This window comes from Anthonomus grandis, chromosome 4 (genome assembly GCF_022605725.1).
Source record: "Anthonomus grandis grandis chromosome 4, icAntGran1.3, whole genome shotgun sequence".
Lineage (NCBI taxonomy): Eukaryota > Metazoa > Arthropoda > Insecta > Coleoptera > Curculionidae > Anthonomus > Anthonomus grandis.
In genome coordinates this window covers 28,373,193-28,398,786 of record NC_065549.1, presented here as the reverse complement: position 1 = coordinate 28,398,786, position 25,594 = coordinate 28,373,193, and the positions used below count along the sequence as shown (strand labels likewise).

Below are 25,594 nucleotides of genomic sequence, written 5' to 3'. Positions count from 1 at the left end.
TTCACCTCCTTTAACCCTCTGCCCCCAAGGGTCATCCCCTTAAAAATGTTAAATGGTAAGGGGTATCGAGTAATAGCTTGTTTAAAAGGGCGAAGGGGGCCTATAGAATGGCCTGCTAGATCTCCTGATATAACGCCGTTAGACTTTTTTCTATGGGGTCATTTGAAATCTATTGTGTTTATTCCCCAACCTAAAAGTTTGGATGAACTTCGTCAACGCATCATCGACAGCTGCCATGATATCCCACAACATGATTTTGAAAATGTCCGTCAGGAATTTGAACATCGCCTATATCATTGTTTGGCCAAAAACGGGCAACATTTTGAAGACTTATTGAAATAAAAACTGATATTTTCATGTTTTTGTTTCTATCTGAACAAATTAAGATAAACAAAGATTTTTCTAATTTTCTCGAAAACAAATCGACCGATTTAAAAAAATCAAACGTCAAAATAAAGACTTCGAAAGACCTTTTAAACAAGCTATTACTCGATACCCCTTGCCATTTAAAATTTTTAAGGGGATGACCCTTGGGGGCAGAGGGTTAAAGGGGGTGAAGTAATTTTAGGTTAGAAAGTTGTCCCCTTGACAAACCTTTTGACCTATTTCGGCGTTTTTTTTTTAAACAGTGGTTTTCGATAAATTTGTGGTGGGAAGTTTCAAATGAACACCCTGTATATACAGGGCTTTCATTTTAAAACAATCCACCCTTAATAATTTTCTCAAAAAAAAAAAAAAACACACCTCATTCACTGAAGTTCTGTCAATCACCTCCTCACCTCCAGCTAACCTCACTTTAATATGGCAAATGGGATACATCATAGTAAGGAGCATAAAATTCTCTATTCAACGGTACCAAAAAAAATGAAATCGGCAAATGTGTAAGCAAATAGTTAGCGAAAATGTCTAGAAATAATGAATATTTTATTTACGCCAAACTTTGGTATGTCAAATGGCTACCCCATGGTGTGATACATTACTTTAAAGGGCATTCATTATGTTTGTAAAAAAAATTAAATTGATTGACCAAGAAGCAATTAAAGTGTAAATTGGTAGGGTAGAAAAACAAATTTAATTAGTTTAACAAATTTATTTTATTAAATGTTCAAAATGCGCGCCGTTATTAGCAAGACAATAAAAACGCCTATTTTCAAACTCCTTACGAACATTGGCAAGGGTCTGCCCGCTAATTTCTCTGCATTCTTAAAATATTCTATTTTTTAAATTCTCAATACTCTGAGGTGGGGTTTTATAAACTTTGCTTTTTAAGTAGCCCCAAAGAAAAAAGTCTAGTGGTGTTAGGTCCGGAGACCGCGCAGGCCATTCGATTGCAAGACCCTGCCAATCCACTTTTAAAAGGAAAATTATTTCTATTCTTTCGGCTAGCGTATACACCATTTTATTAACTCACTGTTTTAACTAAAATTGAAAAATTGCATGCGTCAAACTGACAGTTTTAACAATAATAAATCGCCTGCTTTTTAAACGCCCTCAAAATGTAAGGTATTGCAGTGTTTTTTTGTACCTATTAGGTAGGTTTCGCAAAAAATATAAGTGAAATAAATACACATACAAAGTTATAAGACTGCAAAGATTTTTGCAAAAAATTTGAAGACACTCTTTTTTCTCGCAAATAACGGTACACATTCTTTACTTAAAAAAATAAATAATTTGCTTGAACTAATTATTATATTTAATACAGTTATTAAGGGTGGATCGTTTTGAAATGAAAGCACTGTACATATGTACATATCTGTATATGAGTAATCTATATTAAGCATAACATCTGTCAATTTTCGTTGCATAGTCATATACATAATCATTTAACCCGGAATCGCAACAACATAATCCCTGATTTCCGCACGCTCTCAGGTATTCGGAGAGGTACAGGCTATTTTTGCATACATTTTTTAATACCGTATCTATTTTTTTTAAATAAGGGTATTGGAACTCGGGCAATTTAATTTAAGAAGACTTAATGGCAAAGGCTTTTTATTCCATTCCTTCCAAAATGGAGGACTTCCAAAATGACTTTTCAGACTTAGTGTTATCTGCGCTAAAGGCTAATACAGTGCATTCGTAAAGTAGCGGATAAATTCAATAAAAATGAAATAGACCATTTCTGAAAAATATGCCCGAACCCGTCGTTTTAAATATTTGGTTTAGGGTTTTTCTACATAGAAATTAAATATACAGGGTGACTCAAAAAAAAAGATATGACTTCACCAATATGTTTTTTAAATGGAAACATGAAGAACGCATTTGTTACAAAGGATATGGTACAAATAAATAGTGATTACGTAAGCAATTTTGAACGAAAAATGATGATAAAATGTAAAATTAAAGAAATACCTTTTTAAATTAAATGTTCAAATTGAGCACCATTAACAACCTGACAATAATCACGGCAATTTAAAAATTCGTTTTGGCCGTTCAATGAACCCTCGTCTACTTATCCAACGATTTGGAAAAACTTCATCTAGATAATTGCGAACGGGTAAAGCATAGTGTGGCAGGGTGTCATCAGAGTGTCATCAAAAAAGTAAGGTCCTTAAACTCTTCCTTTCTCTATACCGCACCACACATTGAGTTTTTGAGTGACATTCTGTGAACCAATGAGGGTTTGCAGTCGCCCAGTATCGACAATCTGTTCACATGGCCGTTTAGAGTAAATGTTACTTCGTCAGAAAATATCCGTTTTACAAAATTATTGTCATCATTACATAATGGCTGCATTTGCTCACAAACTTCATTTCAGCGATCAAAATCATCTTCCAATAGCTCTTGAAGTAAGAGGATTTTATAAGGATGGAACTTTGCTTTTTTCAATACTTTATGCACAGTAGATCGCGATAAATTAACATTAGAAGCCGTGCCTGTGATTGTAGCTTTGGGATTACCTTGGACCTTTAACAGAACGTTAAGCACATCTTCTTCAGTAATTAAACCCCGACCAGCTTTTTGAGAATCGCCAACATGCCCAAATTCACAAAACTTTGCTTCAACTCTGCTTACCATGTTTTGGCTAATAGGCCACCGATCAGGATGAGTTGCATTAAATAACTGAACCACCTCCTTTTGAGTACGCGACATATCTCCGAAACCTCCATCATGTACAAGATTTCGACTTTCACGTTCGGTTAATTTTCTCATATTTGATACAATAACAGTAGGTAATAAAATTTATTTACTAATAAAACGCAAGATGACACTGTTTTCGCCTCTCAAAAAGAATAAACACCACTTGCAAATGTAAAAATACTTCAAATACATTCACTTTTGGACACTGACAACTATAACAATTAAAAAAACAATATACCAATATTTCATTTAGATAGGTATTTCTTTAATTTTACATTTTATGCTCATTTTTCGTTCAAAATTGCATATATAACTATTCATTTGTACCACACCCTTTGTAAAAAAATGCGTTCTTTCTGATTCTGCATTAAAAAATTGTGGTTTCCGTTTAAAAAACATATTATTGACGTCATATCTTTTTTTGAGTCACCCTGTATATTTAATTTCCACCTAAACCCAATATTAAAATCGACGGCTCAGGCATTTTTTTCAAATACGGCCCATTTTATTTTATTGAAAGTAAAGTTCTTAACGGTGTGTCGTTATGAAAAAATGGATCTTAAAAATGCAAAATTATTTTTAAAAAAATTGGCTAATGTTTGAAGCGACTCTGCAAATATCTTTTACTCAAATAAGTATTCTCCTGTCATAATTATAAATAAATAATTATCATCCTGACATATCATATTCACAAGATGATGCTTGAGATTGCACTTGGTTAACAATTGAATATAGCTAAGCCAAATTTTACATACATCTGTGTTCCTTTTAAGCCCATGTTTGAGTCCTGTGTTTATCTGTGTCAAATTATTTGTTTCATCCAAATCCAATCCGCGTGTTGCAGTTTCAGCTAGGTCCAGTTTCACCGCCATATTTCCAACTCCTTCTTGACTTTGATTTTCTTTACCATCAAGGCTGTAAATGATAAAGACATTATTTTATTAGGAGCCAAATGATTAACTGAATTAAATACTATGCCCAGTAAGATTATTCTTGAGTAGTTTCTTTATTTCTCAATATTCCCAACTTTCCTTATAGTAGCACACAAATTTGGAAAGGATACGACGATATTTATATAGATAGACGATACTGGAATTATTAATAATTTTTTAAATGCCGTAGGGATATTCTACTTTTAAATTATTTTGGTCCATGAAAGTGGTAACAGCCAAGACATTATATACACTGATCCCATTTTGAATGAGATTGCAGGGTATCTGTGTAATTTTTTAAAATCTGGCTTTGCGGTTTTCGCGACCGTGTATCACTTTTTTGTACAAGTTTTAAAACCACAAACAGAAATCTTCCCACTACAATTGTTCCTCAAATACAGGGCGAAAGCAAAGATGTTCACTTTTAGAGATGTTATTACATATTTCTCAGGCTCTGCTGTATAAGATAGTCCTGTGGTTGGAACCTTTGGTGTGATGCTCAAATTACGAGACAGTTTTACCACTCTCGTACATTCGAAAAATATTGAAACATATCCCAGAAAAAAACAAAAAAAAAATTGTTCGAAAAGTAATTGGAATCTGGGGCGCGCGCCATTTGAAACTAGCGCCCAAAAATGCTAAGTCAAGTAACATCGCTTGCCGCCTTTATATAAAGTTCAAAATAGTAGAGAAATCAAGATTGCTCGCGTAGGTAGATACACGAAGCTTCCAGAGTCGTATGCACGGTATAAAAGCCACGCTAACCGCAGCGACCAACAGTTCGGTTTTAATTTGAGTGAAGTGTGAAGAGAGAAATAAGTGAGAGTGTAGATTTTAACTCGACTAGCCGGTGTCATATATTTTGATCCACAATCAACATAGATTTCCTGTTGCAGTGTTAACCCATCAAGTGCCGTGTATAATTGAATTGTGAAATCATACGTAAAACTCTGTTATTAAAGTGTTTCTCTACCTATTTAATCGATTTTAATCAAATTTAGCTTTAATGTTGACTAAATATTAAAATAAAACAAATAAATTACAATTTTTTTTGCAAAATTTCTCTAACTGTTAGAACTACGTCATTATTTTAGATATAAAATGTGTATTAAAATATTAAAATTTCTGAGGAATACTATTTAATCAATTATTTTTGATAAATTAAAAAATGATGGGTAATTTAAGTAGGTACTGTAATTGTTTTTAGGTGCTGTGTTAATCCCCCCAAAATTAGAACGCAACATGGACAAGCCAGGACCTAGCAAAAAACGTAAGGTTAAAGATGAAAATGGGCAATTTCAAGAAATTTGGACTGAGAAACACTTTTTGTATGGTCGAATAACAAAGTCGCTTCTTTAATTTGCAAGAATTCTGTTGCGATTGCAAAGGAATATAATGTAAAAAGGCACTATGAAACGCAGCATCCTTCTTTTACCAAGTTTACAGGCGAATTAAAAAAGCAAAAAATTTTGTTTTTAATACGGGAGCTTATTGGTCAGCAACCGATGTTTACAAAACACGTTCAAGATTCAGAAACAGCTACAGAAGTTAGTTATAAAATTTTTCGAATGATAGCAAAGTCGCCCCTTTAATCATGGCGATTTTGTAAAAGAATGCTTAGAAATTGCCGCTAAGAAAATGTGTCCAGAAGCAGCAAAAAAGTTTGAGAAAATTCAACTGAATCGTATGACTATCCAAAGACAAATTATGTCTTTGTCAGGTAATATTGTAGAACAATTAATTGAAAAACTAAGATCATTAGATTTTTTTTCATTAGCAGTCGACAAATCCACTGATATTAATTCCACAGCTCAACTTCTCATATTCATACGAGGTGTTATTCAAGATTTTGAAGTCTTAGAAGAGTTATTAGGAATGTGTTCATTGAAAGGTCAAACCAAAGGAGTTGATATACTCAATGTAATTTTGGATGAGACTGTAAATTTCATAAAATCACGAGGACTCAATCACAGACAATTCAAACAATTCCTTGATGACATCGAAAGCGAATACGGAGATTTACTATATTATAGAGAAGTAAGGTGACTAACTCGTGGATTAACATTGCAACGATTTCTAAATTTAATAGAAAAATATTTCTGGCGGAAAAGCAAAGGGATGTTCCGGAACTTAAAAATCCTGATTGGTTGTGTGATTTGGCTTTTTTAGTTGACATTACAAATCCTTTGAATGTCTTGAACACAGGGCTTCAAGGCAAAAATCAACTGATATCCCAGCTCTACGCTCATGTATCATCCTTTCAATGCAAGCTAACACTTTTCAGATCACAATAATTGAATTTTGGAAATTACAATTATTTTCCGAATTATAAGAAAATGGCTGAAAAATTCAACAAAACTGAGATTAATTTCAGTTATGTAGAGTCGATGCGCCAGAGTCAATTCAGTTAGAAATTATCGATATTCAAAACGACCAAGATTTATGCAACAAATTCAACGAAGAAGACTTGCTGAACTTTTACCGCTGCATTGATTAATATAAAATTAATACTAAATAATAATAAAACAAAAAATCGAAATCGCCTTGCAAATGAAAGCAGTTTTACGTGTTGCCACAAGTAAATTTGAGCCAAATGTAAAAAATATTGTAAGCACTATGCAGTACCACGCTTCAAATTAAGAAATTCTTTTTCAATTTTAATAGATTATTAATTCTTTATTGTCTTTATTTTCCTGTACTTCTGGCGGCCGGCCCGCCATCAGTTCATGATTTGCTCGAGTGGCCCCTAATCTAAATAAGTCTGTGCAACCATGATCTATGTTATTATGCCGATTTGCATATATTTTATTTTTTAAGTATGACTATGCAAAGAAGTCTAAAATACTTAAGGGGGCCATCTGATAGGATAATGTGCTAATCCAGACTCTACCAAAATGAGCACTTAAATATTCTCTAAATACCCTTGAATTATGAGCGGGCGCTCCATTTTGCTGGAAATATATCTGATATCGCTGTGCCCATTCTCCAGCAACTCTGGCATATTATTTTGTAATATATTTAGGAATCGTTGTGCAGTTAATAAATCCGGATCTCCATTAGTCTTGGTTAAAAACTAATTAAAAAATTCCAATCAATTTAAAAGATTGGATTTTACCCGGAATATAGTATCCCGAGATGGCTGACGTCTTTCTGGAAACCTAATAAGATCTTTTATATTTTTTTGAATTTTGTAACAAAATAAAATAACCCGACTCTTTATCTGTTTAAATATAATGCAGGCGCTGCTTCAACATACTTTTTAAAATTTTGAAATTCCATGTTTTCACTGTCACCATTATTGATTTGTCTTGATTCTGTTTGTGATTTAGTTTTTGACTTTTTTTTAATGCATGTTCAACTTTAATTTTTTATTATTAATTTTTAATCGCCTACTATTAAAAAAAAACATAAGTATTAATTTTTCTGATTTTTTAAGCTAAAGTTTATTAAAGATTAGGTTGTGATAGATCAGCGTATTCAAAAAAATTGCAAAAATTTAAGGTTAAAATAAACAGGGTGTTCCATTGAAAAAATACCAATTTTGTGCCCAATCTTAAAAACCGTGCTCTAAAATAAAATTTCAAAAATGCCATTGGTTTTTATGTAAAAATATTTATTACAAGCAGTTTTTTTTTTCTATCTTATTCAGGGCCTAAGAAATAGTAACATCTCCAAAAGTCAACATTTTCGTTTTCGCCCTGTATGTCAGGAACAAAAGTGGTTGGAAAATTACTGTTTGTGGCTTTTACAAAAAAGTGGTTTAGGGTCGCAGAAACCGCAAAGCTATATCTTAAAAATTGACAGAGATCCTGCCATTTCATCCAAAATGAGACACAGTGTACACCCTGAAATTATAAGTGAAGTTGAGTAGTATGTTCAACAAAACCAATCTGGCTAGTTCTCATTACCTTATTTAATCATTGATATTGTGCAAGATTATTTAATTTTTCTATAACTGATCAGAGAGGTGAAAAACTACTCAAAAATCTATACATTTTCAATGATTACTACATATCTTAAATAATATAATATACAAGATAAAATAAATGGTAAATTTTTTTTTGATATTCTACAAATCTGAAATTATCTGAATATTAGAGTAGTAGTCATTGCAGTTTGATTTGCCCTACACTGATTCCTCCATACATTTCTCCATAAATCAAAAGGTCTTTACACTTAAGATTATAAAAGTAATGACTAGAAAGGTCTAGTTGTAAAGAAACCAAAGTTTTTATCAACTATCAATAAGACATCTGATATTTCTGATCTGGCGTTTACTCATTGATGACTAAAAGTCTCTTCTATTCTCCAAGGAGAATCTATACAAACTATGCCAAAAGCGGACAACAAAGAAGCAGGGGAGGTGTTGTACAAATCGAATAAAGAAATTATTTAACTATAAATACAGTTTAAAATTATTAAAACTAGTTTAAGAAATTCCGTAAATGGTACGTCCATAAAGATATATTTAAATATTTATTTATATTAATACCACATAACATGATAAAAATTTCATATTATTTGATGCAATAATCAAATTTGATTTTAGTCAATGTTATATTATCATGTGAACCTAAAATGTAGAATCAACATACACCAATGGCTATAATTAAAGATATAATTAGCAAGTACCTAAGAATTTAACGATATCTGAGAAATGTGAACCAATATTAAAAAGCATTAGATTTGATTTTTATCGGAGATGTCTGGTAAGATAGTAGTTATAGATAGCTATTTTTTTAATTTTATGTATAGATATTCTACCTGTCTAATATAAGATTTTTGTAAATATTAACATCTTTTTTTTGCCGACAACTTTTATATCAGGTATACAATGTGTATCAGCCAAATGCCAAATATCGATTGGTATTTTTACAGATATATCGGTACAGATATATCGATTGGTATTTTTTCAAACAAAAAAATATACAGGGAGGTGTAATAGTGAGTCAGTAAAAACTTTTTTATTTTAAATTCGACAGCCGGTATATTACTCAGTTTTTGAATTCGTCAGAATATTCCAGACATATTTCATGTACATTGTCCTATACCAATTATTAACGGTTTCGGCGATATTAAGTGTTTTCCGATTTATTGCAAAAATTAACATTAAAAACAAAGAAAATCATTTGGTTACAATCGTGTGCGTGTATTATATCCATAACCAATCATCTGTAGAATTATTAGTTTGTGTGTTTCTGTTAAATATACCATTTTTCTGATAAGCAGTTAAGGAAATTCAAACGACTATGACACTGATAACTATTGCTACAGACAATAATTCCCAATGCCAAGCATTTTTAAATGAAGAACACAATTTTATTTATTTATTTTTTTAATCTCATATCAGTAAGAGGCTGTCCATAAACTACGTAGCCCGATATTGGCCACTTTTGGACACCCTGACCCCCACCCCATATAGCTTATTGTAACTTTTCCCAGTAGTTTTTTTCTATGAGAAATGTTATGGAAAAAAATCGCTATTAAAAAAAATTGAGACAATTCTCTTTTAAGTTAACAGACTACCACTTAATCTTCAAAAATGTAAGAAGATTTCAATTTGCTTTCTCAAAGATGAATTGACTTCGGTTACGACTCTGTGCGTGACCTGAAGGTCCGTGTTGGCAAAACGCTTACCTTCTCAATGCTCATATGGATGCCAAGATCTTCTTTAAAGACCCTAGGTTTCATTATAAGATCAACAGCACTATTTTCTAATACTTTAAGCAAGACTACTTTGTTTAACTCCCTAGTAAAATCACGCCTACTATATACATATTGACGGGCTCGAATCAGTTCAACGAAAATTCTACAAATATATTAGTTTTAGGTTGGATGGTGTACACCCTAAGAGAGGCTTCAGTCAGGAGTTATTGTTTTCAAGCCTTGATGCACTGGCTCTTCAGCAATCTGCTGTTTGTGATCTTTTTATTTAAAATATGCAACAATCAAATTGATGCTTCAGATCTCTTATCAGCTTTGAAATTTGCTATTCCCTACATATCCATATAAGGCTACACAGTGTATTTTATCTCGATACTTATGGCACTAATGCAACTGGTTCAATGATGTTCAGTTACGGATTGATGTTAATCTGTTTGGCTTGACCTTGAATAATTTTAAATCTGTTATTTCAAATAGAATTAGCTTGTTAGTTGGTGAAGTATTTAATGGTGTTCTAGATTTTCAAATTTCTTATTGGAAACATAAGATATGGGCCATCGTGTGGGTAAGCTCCTCTGAATCCTTCCCTAAACTTGAGTTTCCACCATTTTTGGGACGGAAAATATCAAGACGATCCAGAACAATGGAGACTTGCACATTTTTAAAAGATATGACTCTATTATTTGATAACCGTAGTCAGTGTTTTAATTAATCGATTTTCTTGAAGCAGAAATTTGCGCGGGCCGTAGCTCTGAGGGGATGCATCTTAGGACATATGTTTATAGGAAAAAAAAGGCTTATTTTAACTCGAACAATACGCTCTTAAAATATGTGCACAGAATTTTGTAACACCCTGCATAATTGGTTCGAACATACTGTCTATTTCGCACATCAAATCATTATTTCGACGTTTTATCACTTTTCTCCCACGATATTTTTTAGCATCTATGGTTTGGCCGTGTACTCCTTTGACGTGTAAATTCTTTTGCTTTTTTAATGCATAGTATCTACATGCCACAATCATCGCAGATTCTTCCTAATATAAATAAAGCAATGATTTATGACTAATATCAAGATAATTACATGAATAATTATCGGTTCATTACTTATATTTGTTGCATTTTCGCTACGGAATTTATGATAGTTGCGTGTGCTTTTTGAACTAGAATGAAAATATATACAAATATTAATCCACATGAAGCTTTGACTTCATAAAACTGTATTGGCTCCGAGGGAACAATTTTCATTATCCAGAAAAAGAAATAAAATAAAAAATAAACGACGTTTCCCAGGCCAAGACAATCTTCGTGCTTTTTGGCGACCTCCTCCCCCGCCTATGTGCATCCGCAGACTCGTGGACTACGCAACAAATTCAAGTAGACGTAGACGTGGTTTATGGACAGCCCCTAAATAAGCTATATTGAAATGGTTTATGTTTATTTTCCCATTATCAAAACAGAAACAGGGACATAAGTATTGAGTGTGTTGTAATGAATTTTTCCAATAAATCAGAAAACACTTAAAATCTCTGGAATAGGCATTGTACATGAAATATGTTAAGAATATTCTGAAGAATTCGACAATTAAGAAGTATACAGAGTGTCGCATTTCAAATGAGAAAGTTGATTTTCGACACTGCTACATGACAAACCATATATAATTTTTTTGTTGAAAATAGGCATGTAAAAATACCTATCGACGTGTCTGAGCGAATACCCCATTAACTTATTATGGAACTTATTCCACTTGGCTGATACACACTGTATAAGTGTTGTCTTCTAAATGTATTTGACTTATATATTAAAAAAGTATACTAATAATTTAGGCAAATAAACGATATTACGTTTAGCAAAAAAATTAAATCCTTTCTAGTTGGAAATAGCTACTTTGAGAGTACTTACAGAAAAACAATAATTTTCACAGCTATGTACACGCGATTGGGTATATTTCCGACGACATCCAAAACTTCTTTTATACGGGCTTCTGAAATATTCGGTAAGAAATGCCTAACACACATATAATCAGCATTAGATTTATCCCCTTGTTGGACAGCACCCATATCACTTATATCTCTTAGCATAAAATCACGTAGGGTCTCTAATGCGTGATTATTATTTTTTGATAAACTAGAAACAATAGTTTTCTGATCAACATTTGGAAGCATCTCTTTTAGTCGATAAACATCTTCTTGTAAATCCATCTGCAAAATAAAAGGTAGAATTTAAACTTAGTAGATTCTTCTGATATTTAAGATTGTTGTGTGTAGTAAGTGGTGTTATAAAATACATAAGCGACATGTGCATTCTACGCACACAAAAACCAGAATTCTTGAATTAAATCAATATAATTTAAATAATAATAATTTAATACTTTAAGACTTTAAAAATATTACATCTAAACGTTTTTAAAACATTATTAAAAAATACTTTGTACAATTAGTTCCTTTAAGTATTGAGAAGGAAGCTGTATAGATAAAACTAGGAAAGTTATGTTTGCAGAAATGCCAAAACAAAAATAACCAAGAGGAGAATGAAATTAAGTGATATGAATAACTTTTTATTCTAAAATATAATTATTTTACAGTACAGAGAGAATATACAATTGAATTTTGTGAGGGGGAAAATTAACTTTATGAGCTTTTTCTAAGTTTTTATAAGCATTGAAATATGTAGTGTCTGTAAATTAAATACATTTCTCAGCATTTAGGATAAAGGCAAAATAGTAAATAAAATGGGACCCAGTACTAGTAGACTCTAAGATATCCCAATGAACAAAGATATTAAATGAAGGATTTATGCCATCAATCTCAGTAAGTTGTTGCCTTTATTAGTGATATGGGACTACATGCATTACTGTTATTGAAGCAGGGTTGATATGATTAATATATATCTATACATTATATTATGTATGTATAGGTGTTCATGTACAGTTTTCAAGTGGCGCGAAAAAAAATAAAAGTGTTAGATTGGAAGATTTTGCCGGCCATTCTATTGGATGTCTAATCCACTGATTTGGAGGAGAAACGCAATTAAGAAACTGACAGACAGGCTGAACATATTGGGGCAGTGATCCATCTTGCTGAAAACATGTATTAAAGTTTCATCCAGATTTCTGTTGCCATCAATATCCGACTGAATTTCCAATTCAACAACTAAAGGTTGAATGATGGTTTCTCATATTTCTAAATAAATATTTCCATTGACGTAACATTAATAATCAATGGCCTGACAACAGTGTCACCTAATATTCCTGCCCACATATTTATTTTTCCAGATACCATGTGTCCTTGAAACAATGTGGGTATTCGTTACGCTAGCATCTGCAATTATTGTTCATGGAATCATTTAAAATAAGTGCATTCGTTGCTGAAACTAATATTCTTTAATACTGGGAAGCATTCTTTAATATTTCTATCAATTTCTATCATTATCTCGCCTAAATTGGGTTCTCCTGTTACGTCGTCTTCACGCAACTATTGAATTTGCATTTTGTATGGATGAAATGATATTTTTGATATTATGATGATTCCTTTTTTTTAATTTTTCAATTATATTTGTCAATGTGTATAACATTTCAAGTATGTACATATCACTAGTAGGAATTTTAAGTTAAAACTTTAATACTAAAAGAATATTTACTAGTTTGGATAGGGTACTAGTAGTACTACTACAGCTCAAGACTCAAATTTATTTAAAGAAGTACTAAAAAATCAAAACCTCTTGCATTATAGAAACTGTTCTGTTAATATAACTATGTTGTAAATATGTTGTTTTTCAAAAGGGAAAGTGGAAAAGTTTTTGACCTTGTATTGTATAAGTGGATACAAAATTTATGTAAGGAAAGAAGTTCAGACATTTGGGACTTCTAACAATACCATTCAGAACCTTACATGCAAAGAAAATATCAAACAACTGCCTTCTGCCTGATGAGTTAATACTCAAATAGAACATGGTCTCGGAACAGGTAAGATCCAGGCCCGACTTCATAGCTGCATATCCGGCAAACCTAATGAACTTTCGCTGAATATTTTTGAGCTTTTCGATATGGATCAAAAAAAGGAGGTGACGAAATTATATTCCAGAAGAGATCTCACCCAGTGAAGATACAGTACATTTAATGCTGACCCATTGTTAAAGCGTTTGTTTGGAATTCCATTAGCACTTTATCCCTTCCTGTTATCCAGTTTAGCTAATGTTATTTCAATGTTATTTACTATGTAGTAGCGCTATTGGTCTGGTTGATAAAGTTAAATTTATATGAGATGTCAAAACCACCTGAGGCATTAGAGGGGTTAGTGTTCTTGTTATATAGAGATGGAAAGTGAGTGGATAAGATGATTGAAACAAAAATGCCAGTATCAGCTTTAAGGTCATGGAAAACATTGTTTGGAACAGTAGAAGCGCCTTGATTAGACTGAAATTTGACAAAATTCCAATAAAATTTGCTATTGTTTTGTATTGCATTTTCTGCTCTCTCAATATGTCTCTAGCATCCTCGAGAGTTTAAATAGTAATTTCTGAGCGCAGAGCACTGAAATTTGAGTAATCAGTATTTGATCTTGATTGTTGATACCTTCTGTTTGTTATTTTTTTACATATAACTAGACTTCAATTCTCTAGAAAACCATAGTGGGTAGTGTTTTTTAGGACTGGGGTTTTTTTATAGACACATACAAATTCAAACAATCATAAACAAGAGAATAGAAGTTTGCAATAGTGGTATTTAAGTCATATTATATAGACATAACTATCTGATTAATTACATCAACTTTAGATACCAAAGATTAAATTTCGAATTTTAACTAATAATTTTTTTTTGTTAACGCCAATAGCTCATATCCATTAAATACTAAGCTAGTCATCTGTAATGCTTTACTTAATGGTTCACAGTCTGCTGATTTATTTTTTTCAAAATAGAAAGAGTTAAAGTGTTGCATTGAGCAAGGCATATCACTTACATGCATGATAAGTCTGTGAGAAATGGATATTTTGTGTGTAATATTTTTGTGTTAAGTTATTTTATTTTTATTTAGTTTTGAATGTTTTTAATTCTATATTCTAATTAAATTAAGTAAATTCCTAATTATTTTTCCTGTTACTTAACTATCACTATTTTTTGGTGTTTGTAAAGCTAAATAAATAAATATATAAATCATTAAAAATTAAAGAAAGCCAAATGTATGAAGAAAATAAAGTTATTTATAGATATAAAATCTGCTCCATTAAAGTTGTTAATATTATATAAAGAATATATTACTGGTATTTCTAATTAATTGGCCTGACTATTAGGTTGCAACTCAAGGGCCAGGCCCGACCAGACCTTTACATTTAGTTTTTAAAGTGGAATGAAAAGCTGTAAAGCAAAGTTTAAGAATTGCTCCATGGTCATTAACGACTGCCTAAGGTAGATTAGACCTAGTATATGTGTAACAGGAAAGAATGTGGTGGTCTTCTAATTGAGCAGCACAGAGAAATTCCTTTAGTTTGATTTTTAAGGCCCTGACATTCTGATAAAAGAATGATACATTATTTACTGTAGATGCTTAGACAGTTTTTGGTTTAACTGAAAATTCGCCCCTATAACCTAAGTCCGCTTGGGATTGGAAAATTTCTTATATTATATTCCCAAACTGTTATACCTGTTGGCGAACAGTTTGGGCCAAGTAGTCCCTTCAGAAGAATAGGTGATATTGCGGGGTGGTGCGAGAAAAATGGTTTTTATTTGAATATTTTGAAACCTAATTTTGTTGTTTTCACTTTGATTCAAGCTATTCAGGGCAGGAGCTTACTACTTACATCTTTCATGGGATCCTAAGATGAAATCTGTGTGCAATAGATTGTGATGCAGCAATTATGCCATCTTACAGCTTCGGGACTATGTGAATGCATATACACTTAAACTATTATGCTTTATGACTCAGTGCATTCCACTGTATCCTTTACCTTGTTAGCTTGAGGTAAGTCCCAATACTGGATATTGGGAAAATACTAATAAGTCAAAAGCTCATTGTACATACAATGTATAGACTTTACTTCAGAGAAACTTGCCGTGGTACTTTTTAAGAAAGAAAAAATCCTAACTGTAATTAACATCTACAGTGGTGGACAGATAACACTTAACACTTATTATATTTTTTGTAAAGCACCTAGCTGAATGAACAGCTGTATGGAATACTAAAATAGTACATGGAATACTTTTCATTGGTGCATACTTTTTTGTGGATAATTAGATATTGTGTGTATTCCTTTTTTTATTACCATGTTTATTGTTCTTGGGGATGGACAAAAGAATGGAAATTTCTTTAGTTTGAATTTTTCTGTGTGTATATTTAGTTTATTGTTGTTTTTTGGCCAATTCACATTGTAGCTAGTAGCAGGCAAAAGTTTTAGAGCTAAAAAGTTGTGGGCTCAAACAAAAAATAACTGCAAGAAATTTGAGAATTAGTGAGGGTGCAGTGTCAAAAATTTTTGAAAATGCTCGCGAAAATAGGTCTCCCCAAAAAACCAATCCTAATATTAACAGAACAATAAGAAGGTTGTCTGTTTGGAACCATTTAGGAATGGAAATTTGAAAAAAAAAACAAAGCAAACAAGCATGAACTTTGGGCAACCGTACAGGAAGAATAGAAGAAAATTTTTGTGAAAATTGGTCAGAACCTCATTGATTCTCTACCTAGAAGATATCAAGCAGTATTGACTGCCAAAGGATATGCCACAAAATATTGAATAAAATATATTTTTTGCTTTTAATTTTTAATTTTTTGAGAACTGGTATTTTTTTGATTTATTGAATAAAATATGATTCTTTATTACATGTAGTTTTAAGAAAAAAAATATATTGCTAATAAAGTTGTCTACATCAATATTAAAAATTTCCATACTTTTGTCCGCCACTGTAAATCTTGCAGAGTGGATGTCAAGTAAATAAGAATCTTTCCAACCACATGAAATCTGGAGATCTTAATTTTTCTAAAACCTGAAATGCAGATACATTATACATCCCTTTTAACCAGTTTTCGCACGTACAGAATGGTCCAGAAATTACCTCTCTCAGAATGTTTAATCATCTTCATGTAGAATAAAGATAGTTGCGACTTCCAGTTTTTGAGAAACCTCTTAGGACCATGTTAGCTGACTGTTTTTTTTATTCATTGATTCATTGATTTTTTTATTCATGAGTTCTTTAACTGTAGATTTATAGACTAGAATTAGTTTAATTTTTTTTTTTTGATATTTTTGTAATTTTATAGTATTATTATTAGCATTGTAGTTTTTTTTTTGACAATTTCTATACAATATTATGATGTTGATGGAAATAAAGATTTGAGATGTTTAGTTGCTTCTCAATTTCAATTTTAGATATGTTATAATTAATATGTAACCTAAAATACCTAATAATGAAAACATAATAGGAAAAACATGGAATTACACCTCTGTAAATGTAGATGTTATTTATTCGGATTTTATCACTAACATTCAGACAGCCTTCGATAAACTTGTACCAAAAATGAATATTAATCCTAAAAAAACGTGGATAAATCAAGATGTAAAACAGTTACAGGAAAAAAGAGACAAGGCCTATAAAATATTCTCTATTACAAAACAGGAAGCAGATTGGGAAAACTTTAAGAAATATAGAAATGAGGTTGTATCTGTGATAAGAAAAAATAAAAAACGGTACTACGAACAAAATATTGACAACTGCAAGGGGAATAGTAAAAAAATGTGGAGAGTTTTAAAGGACTTAGTCGGAACAAAAAAGCAGGGCAGTGAGCGGTTTACTGAGCTAAATTTTGAAAATTACAACAGCTTATTAGAGGAAAACTTTAACAACTTTTTTTTGGACTCTTTGAATGAAGTTTCTGAAAGTATAGAGGATAGAGACTGGGAGGCGCCAGACCTAAATATTAAATCAAAACTCTCTCAATTTAAAACAATTAATATTTCACAGTTGAAAAAAATTGTATATGGTTTAAAAAACAAAGGCTCAAGTGATGATTGTTTAAATGTTAAATTGGTAAAACAACTCTTTGACGTGATTGGATATCCTCTACTATATTTAATTAACACTTCAATAGTCACTGGGAAGGTACCTTATGACCTAAAAACTAGTGTTGTAATTCCAATCCCCAAAGTGAATAAACCAACTGTTCCTTCAGAGGTTAGACCTGTAAATCTTTTACCAACTGTAGATAAGATCTTAGAGACTATAATTTGTAATCAATTGAGGGATTATCTTGAGAAAAATCATTTGTTGTTTGAGGGACAATCAGGATTCAGAAGTCAACATTCCTGCGAATCTGCAATCCAGTATGTATGTACAAATTGGACAGAGAAAATGAACAATGGTGAAATAGTTCTTGGTGTATTCGTAGATCTTAAGCGTGCGTTCGAAACCATTGATCGTAGAATTCTTTTAAAGAAAATGAGGCTTTATGGTATTGATGATTATGCTCTAAGTTGGATTGATTGGAATTATCTAAAGGACAGGTTTCAAAGGACAAAAATAGGACATAGGGTATCTCAAAAAAAGGAAAGTGTACTGGGTGTACCCCAAGGAAGTGTTTTGGGGCCCTTATTGTTTATTCTTTATATAAATGACCTGAATAGGATATTAAATAGATGTTTTATACACTTATTTGCAGACGATACCCTCATATCCGTCTCTGGAAAAGATTATTTAGAAATTGTAAATATATTAAATAGTGAGCTTAATGTGTTGTATGATTGGTTATGTAAAAATAGATTAAAACTGAATTCTTTAAAGACTAAATGGATGGTAGTAGGATCAGTAACAAAATGTAAATATTTTTTCGATTTAGGATTGTCTTTGTTCATAAATGGTTCACCTATAGAGTTTGTAACTGAAATTAAATATTTAGGTGTAATTCTTGATCCGCAATTAAATTTTTCAAGTCATGTAAATTATTTATGTAAGAAAATAGGAAAAAAAGTAGGGTTTTTTAATAGAATATTGTATGTTGTTTCTAAATGGTCAAAAATGTTAATTTACAAAACTATAATTTTACCTCACTTCACATATTGTAGTTCATTATTGATTTCTTGCAACAAAAATTACAAATACAGCAAAATAAAATAATGTGTGTATTATTGAATTGTAGCAAATTTGTGCCGACTAAAGACATGTTGAATTCTTTAAATTGGTTAAATGTTGAGCAAAACATAAAAAAGGCAAATCTTTCTATTGTATATAAAATTGAAAATAACTTATTGCCAGGGTATCTCAACGTTTATTTAAAAAGAAGAGTACAATTCCATAACTATAACATTAGATCTAAGCAAAACTTTAACATTAGGCAGGTAACGACATCCGCGTTACAAAAAACTTTGTTTTTTACGAGGGACTGTGCATGTTTAATAAGTTGCCTGAGGAGGTAAAGAATGCACCAAGTGTACATATGTTTAATAGGGGACTATTTGTTTATTTACGCAATCAAAATTGATTTTTTGTTTTCTGTTAAGTAGATATAAGTAGCCAAGTGCTAAATAAAAAGATTATTTATTTATTATTTATTTAATAACATTTCATTTCATATAATTTAATAAAAATCTACTTTGTTTCTTGATATTAGCATTGAAACTTATTATTACTGTTAATGGTGTTCCCATAATTTCAAAAATCATCCTGAAATCCTATCATTTATTTATTTATTGCTATGGACAAAGTGGGTGCCACCGTTAACTGCATACAACAAGATTACTAAATCTAAATTTAAAACTTTAGATCATAAGAAAATCTTAGAATAAGTACTTTGCATAATCTTTAAGATGTTATGAATGTTAGAAAATAAAATAAGACATAGATGTGGAGTGATGGAAAGGTAAGAAGTTTAAGTAGTATGAAATGTTGATGACAACATGCACAGTAACCTAGTCTGGCTAAAAGATTGTGAAGAGGTTTCAAAAGCTAAAAAAAAATATTCTTCACAAATTTCACATTAACATGACCAAATGATGCCTAAGGAATTGAAGTTGAATTTGGTTGAAAATGGATTATCATAATCAAAAGGCTTTTGAGATTTGATTACTGAAGTGAATTTCAAAGGTCAAAAAGAGTTGTGTCTTTATGCCCTAAATTTTTTTTCCTAAGATATAATCTTTTAGGGATGGGTGCCTGCCAGTCACTCATAAAGAAGTGTAAGTAAAAGTCATAGGTAAAATATTGGTTCTAAGTTCTTCGACTAACTTGATTTCATAGTTAAATTACAAAAAGATAAATAATATTAATTGTAACTGCTTTAACAACTCTAGCTTAAACACTGTATTAATTAAATTCCAGTGTCAAGTTCTAACTCCCTCTCTGTATGGGTTAACAAAAATGTAGTGATTAAAAAAAAGATATGAAATATACACCTCACAAGTGTCCCCACACCCTAAAAAATTATATGAAAACAGCACTCTAGAAAATAATTGGATATTTAAGGCAGAGGGTTGAGTCTTTTAGCTACTAGAATAGATACAAATAATATTAACAATTTCATCATACCTTTGAGCATTTAAAAACCAAATAACACACAGTACACTAAACCAAAATAATATGTTACAGTAGATTTTCATATATCTATATTATAGACAATATTTAATTATTATTGAAATTATTTTTATCTATAACCATAACCTTCTTTACAGATAAATTTTCATTATTTTGTTTTGCAACAAAAAAAACACAAATTAAGAAATGTGTGTTGCCTAGCAATCAAAGGAATGGGCTCTTTCTTTACGTATCTGTCAGAAATGTCAGTTAAGTTTTAGAAGAAAAGTAAAAATTGAGTCAAATCACGTAAACTGGCCTCCGAAAGTCCGAAATTTCCGTCAATCATCGATATTGGGAATCAATACATTTTAACAAAGAACTACAAGTTTGGTCAAAGTTTTAAACTTATATTACCATTAATGATTATCGTATATAAGTACAAAACTTTGACCAAACTTGTAGTTCTTTGTAAAAAGTACATCTCTTAAAGGAAAAATGGACGACTAGTTTCAAAATACATTTTTGGAATATCAACGTACGCATTAGTGTCATAATTTTTGTTTTCATATTCCGCTTTTTATTTGTTTTTCAATTGATTTTTTCCAAGATTTTTTCATTTGATGAAATTTGGTTTACAGATAAAAAGCAATTACATATTTCACAAACATTTTTTATAAACAATCGCAATTTTTTGCATATTAAAGCTTCTGTAAATTGATGAAATTAGTATACGCGGAAAATGTTCAACTTCAATTTTCTGTGAAAAAAAAGTTTCGTCATTGACTCTATTCAAAAGATATTGAGTTTTTTGCTAGTTGGCGCATTGTCTTGATAAGCAGCGACGGACAACATCTGCAATCACGTTGTATAAAGATGTACAGAATGTGTTGTATAATGAATTTGTGTATTATTAAAAGTTTGGCGGATCTACATTCAAGTTCAAAATACAGCTCTCAGTGTACTCCTTATTTTCATTTATTCCTAGCCTAAGCCCGCAGGTCTGCTCACGTAGTAGAGGATGATGGGAAGCACGAAACTATAGAGAAGTGGTGGTTGCTTTTGCATACAAACTGATACAAATTCCATATATTAATACTGTATATGACAAATAATGTTCCATCACTCAATGTCAACATCATTTCTGTCAATTTTGCCAAGAAAGATGGCCGACATACGATTCCGATATAAGCAATACAGATCGTGTTTTCGTTCGTTACTTATAGGAAACCGCATAGAGGCGAAATTTTGCAACGTCGCGCGTGTACGAATGCCTGCGACAGAGCACCGCCCCGGCGCGGCCGGCCCTAGGGGCGAGGACGCCGACGGGAGTAGCCGTAGCCGATCGAGAGTTCTAGCCGTGACACTGGTTTCGTGGCGTCAAAATTGAAGCCGAGATTTGGTGGCGCACGCCGTACAGTGGAACGACTAAGTGAAGATACCGCGAGACCTAATATTTTACATTTTACAAGATAATATATTTTTTTTATTATTACGTATTTTTAGGTATATGATAAATGTTTTAAATATTTTTTATTATTTATTTTATTGCAGAAATATACATAAACGGTGTTTCAAATTCGTCTACCCTCAAAATACGAAAATGGATAATTTATCCCAAAGTTGCACATTATTTACTTGTAAAAGAATATGCCATATAAAAAAATATATATTATATTTTATGTGGTTTTGAAGATTATTGAAAAAAAAAACAAATTTTCAAAAACTTATTCTTGACCCTTTTGTGGGTTATCTTGGTTGCTATGGGAAAGTTTTTGCATTGCTGTATTACTTTTTCGTAAAAATGTTAATGCCGAAAACAAAATTAGGTAGGTACCTACGCCAAATTTTTGTTGCTTATTTAAAAAATCGAAAATTTGAATGATTGCGAAGATAATCAAAAAAAACCAAAAAAAAAATTTTTTCTGAGTTTAAACAGGAATGCAGCAAGAGGTAGGCATTATTCTAAATAAAATTAAGATTGTAAAATGTAAGTTAATAATAAAATTGTTAATTTACCCACCTAATTTAAATACCGAATTTTTATTCTTCTTAAAACTCAAAGCGAGTATCAAAATAGTTTGGTAGTTTAAAATTTTAAATGCGTAATTTTACTATAAACTACAATAATAACTGCAGTAAAATATTATTTCGAATCAACGCAAAATACGTGCCCCAGCGCGGAATTTTTGCCATCGCGATGCGGTCGTCGCCTCGCATCGGCTTCTGTTGTGAGGTATCGATGGAAGCGGGGATAAGTGTCCAGGCTAGAATTATCGATCGGCTACGGAGTAGCGCAGAACACAAAGAGGAAAACATCTGACTTTCGTGGGAGCTGCGTCGTTTGGCGACAAAATGTCCCAAAATATTACGGAAAAATTTAGGCATTTTTAAAATATTTATTCTAATGCGGGTTTTACAGACATGACAATGTGTAAAACCCGCATAGAATTGTAATCTTAAAATGTTTAATATGCTTTGTTTTGCATAATGAAAATTAAAGCGTTATTCTAATAAAAAATAAAATATCAACTCTGATAAAAATATAATAAAAAATCAGAAATAAAACTCTAATAAACAAACTTAACAACATATCATTTTTTAAATAAAAGGCTCAAATAAACCGCCTTCTTTCGCTAAACAAAAACTTAACCTATCGTAAAAGCTATTTCGCACCTCCAAAAGAGTTTCAGGAAAAATGGAATTGGCACCTTCGACAATTTTATTTCGCAACTCCTCTAAATTTGTTGGCCTACTAAATTCATGCTTATAAATGGTCTGCTTAAGGTAACCCCACAGATAAAAGTCATTTGGAGACAAATCTGCAGATCTAGGAGGCCATTTAATATCGCCAGTCCCACTGATAAGGCGGTTAGGAAAAGTATTTGTTAAAAATTCTTTTAGCCTAGCCGCGTTATGAGCAGGACAGCCATCTTGCTGAAAATAAATCGATCCCAGGTCTACATCAGGTAGGATTTGAATGGCACGAAGAACTTGGTTTTGCGGCAACTCAAGGTACTTTTGAGCGTTTAAAGTGCCATCAATAAAAAATGACCCTATAACAATGTCGCCCAAAATACCTGCCCAAACTTTCAATTTCTGAGGATACTGGGTACGAAATTGAAAACTTCTGTGCTCGTTTTCCTTAGACCAATAACGAACAATGGAAGGATTGTGTTTGCCATGTAATGAAAAAGAAGATTCATCAGAAAACAACATATTTTTTAAAAAATAGTCGTTTTCCATCATGGTTTTACAAAATTCCATTCTTCGCCACTGGTCTTCAGGAAATATTTCCTGAGTTTTTGAATACTTAAAACATTTATACACATATTTTTTCCAGATACGAGCAACAGTTTTATTGCTCATTCCCAGTTCCTCTCCAACACTTCTAGTGGACCGTGTCGAATCAAGTTCTAGGGTACTGCAAACCATTTCTTCACGCCTTCAAAACATAAAAACGAAAAATTTCGCCGCCTGCAAGCTGCAACCAAGCGGTGTTGCAATTATTTTGAATAATGCGTAGCTCACGATAACACGATCTGTATAAGCAGTATAACGTTCATTCACTGTATAAGCAGTATAACGAGTTCAATGATGAAGGAGGTTGTATTGAGACTGAAGAGGGCTATTTTCAACCTGCATTTAGTTTTTTTTCTCGAAAACTAAGCAAGATACAAAAAAATTTAAAGGACAAAAAAGCTGTACTTTTCAATAATTTATCTGAGCAAAGTAAAAAAGGACAAAAGTGAGAAGCCTGGATTTTTTTAGTCAAACATCTTGGTTTAGCTATCACTCGGGACGCCACTAAATTTAAAAAATTAAATTAAACTAGGACAAAATCAACATCTTACTAAAGTCGAAATTATACCCATTTCTAGTTACGTCATCCAGGAGAGAAAAAACGTCAAATTAGATATACAGGGGGACGTTTAATTATGCATTTACTGAAGTTCTGTCAACCACCCCCTCACCTCCAGCTAACCTCACTTTAATAATATGTCAAATGGGCACCCCCATCGTGTGATACATCATAGTAAGGAGCGTAAAATTCTCTATTCAACGGTACCAAAAAAAAAAAATCGGTAAATGTGTAAGCAAATAGTTAGCGAAAATGTCTAGAAATAATGAATATTTTATTTTCATTACGCTGCTTACTATGATGTATCACACGATGGGGGTTCTTATTTGACATATTAAAGTGAGGTGATTGACAGAACTTCAGTAAATGCATAATTAAACGTCCCCCTGTATATCTAATTTGACGTTTTTTTTTTTTTTTTTTAAGATAGTTATTAAGGGTGGATCGTTTTGAAATAAAAGCACTGTATATACTTTCATTCCCAAAAAAATTAAAAAAATCTTAGTATTTATTGTAAAATCTAGTATTTATTGTATTACAAACTTAACAATTAACAAATAATATTATAAATAATCATAAATAATGGGACATAAACAAAAAGTCCGAAACGGAATTGCACTTCAAATTAAGAATGTGATAGAGCGAGCCGCAGATGCAACAAAATTGAGCACAACAACGATCGCAAATATAAAGAAGAATGGGATAAAATCAGATTATGATTACGCTGCTCATATATTTTCCAAGCAAAAGACCGCAAAAACCAAATCTACAACATATTTGAAAAGTAGAATTCGGCACGAGCAGTAGACGTAACAAAACCGAGCTTACAAAAATTGTGACTAATTGTATAAAATTATTTTAACTCACTGGGAAAAATTTAAATACTGACAATTTAATTTACTTGTTCATGAAAAAAAATGCTGCTTGAAGGAATATGTTAAAACATTAAAATGAAAATACGATTCCAAAAAATAAAACATACAAACTCAAAAAAAACACGCCATATTGCATTACCGAGTTAATGAAATTGCAACGATATGATTGAATACTTAAACAACGATCATAAAATAAAATTTGCTAGAACAAAAAAAGCTTAATCAATTTTGTCAGTATTGTCAGAGTCAGAACTGAAATCAGAGATATTGTCTTCGTCATCGTCGTTTTCGTCAGTCGTAATCACAAGTGGCAGAATGTCATAGGCATCACACACTTGAATTGCCTCCCAAGCCTTTTCAATTACCTTTTCTGTATGAAAAACATATTTTTGCCAATGATCTATAAAAATTTCGTTTATTATCCTTTCCCATGTAGTCAGAACTTCTGAAAGTGACCCCTTAAAATTGGAAATATATTGATCATATTTTCGTTTACATTCCGACCATACCATTTCAATTGCATTAAACTGTCAATGATATGGTGGCAGTCGCAAAATTTTGTGTCCTAAAGGTTTAACACATTCATCAAGGAAGTACTTTTTTTCACTAGGGCAGTTTCTGCGTGCAATACTCCATATTTTATCTTTCATGGCTTTTTCTGGAAAGTCAATATTCTTTTTCTTTAACCA

General features: G+C 31.7%; 2 protein-coding genes across 3 annotated transcripts in view; one reads left to right on the top strand and one right to left on the bottom strand.

Moving 5' to 3' along the window:
• The window catches only part of LOC126734994 (uncharacterized), a 91,095-nt gene that overhangs the window by 56,264 nt on the left and 9,237 nt on the right, over nt 1–25,594 (bottom strand). The window contains exons 1-3 of one of the 2 annotated variants that reach the window (XM_050438861.1): nt 20,184–20,345; nt 11,579–11,877; nt 3,837–3,996 (exon numbers count right to left, since the gene is read on the bottom strand). In XM_050438861.1, coding sequence (XP_050294818.1) covers nt 3,837–3,996; nt 11,579–11,877 — 459 coding nt within the window. In that variant the 5' untranslated portion in view covers nt 20,184–20,345. Of the gene's footprint in view, nt 1–3,836; nt 3,997–11,578; nt 11,878–20,183; nt 20,346–25,594 lie in introns of those variants that run through there. The other variant, XM_050438862.1, reaches the window with a different exon arrangement.
• LOC126734993 (WASH complex subunit 5) overlaps nt 20,576–25,594 on the top strand; it is a 249,917-nt gene continuing 244,898 nt past the window's right edge. Inside the window, exons 1-2 of the mRNA XM_050438860.1 lie at nt 20,576–20,607; nt 20,662–20,706. Of these exons, the coding sequence (XP_050294817.1) occupies nt 20,591–20,607; nt 20,662–20,706 (62 nt within the window). The 5' untranslated portion in view covers nt 20,576–20,590. The remainder of the gene's footprint in view (nt 20,608–20,661; nt 20,707–25,594) is intronic.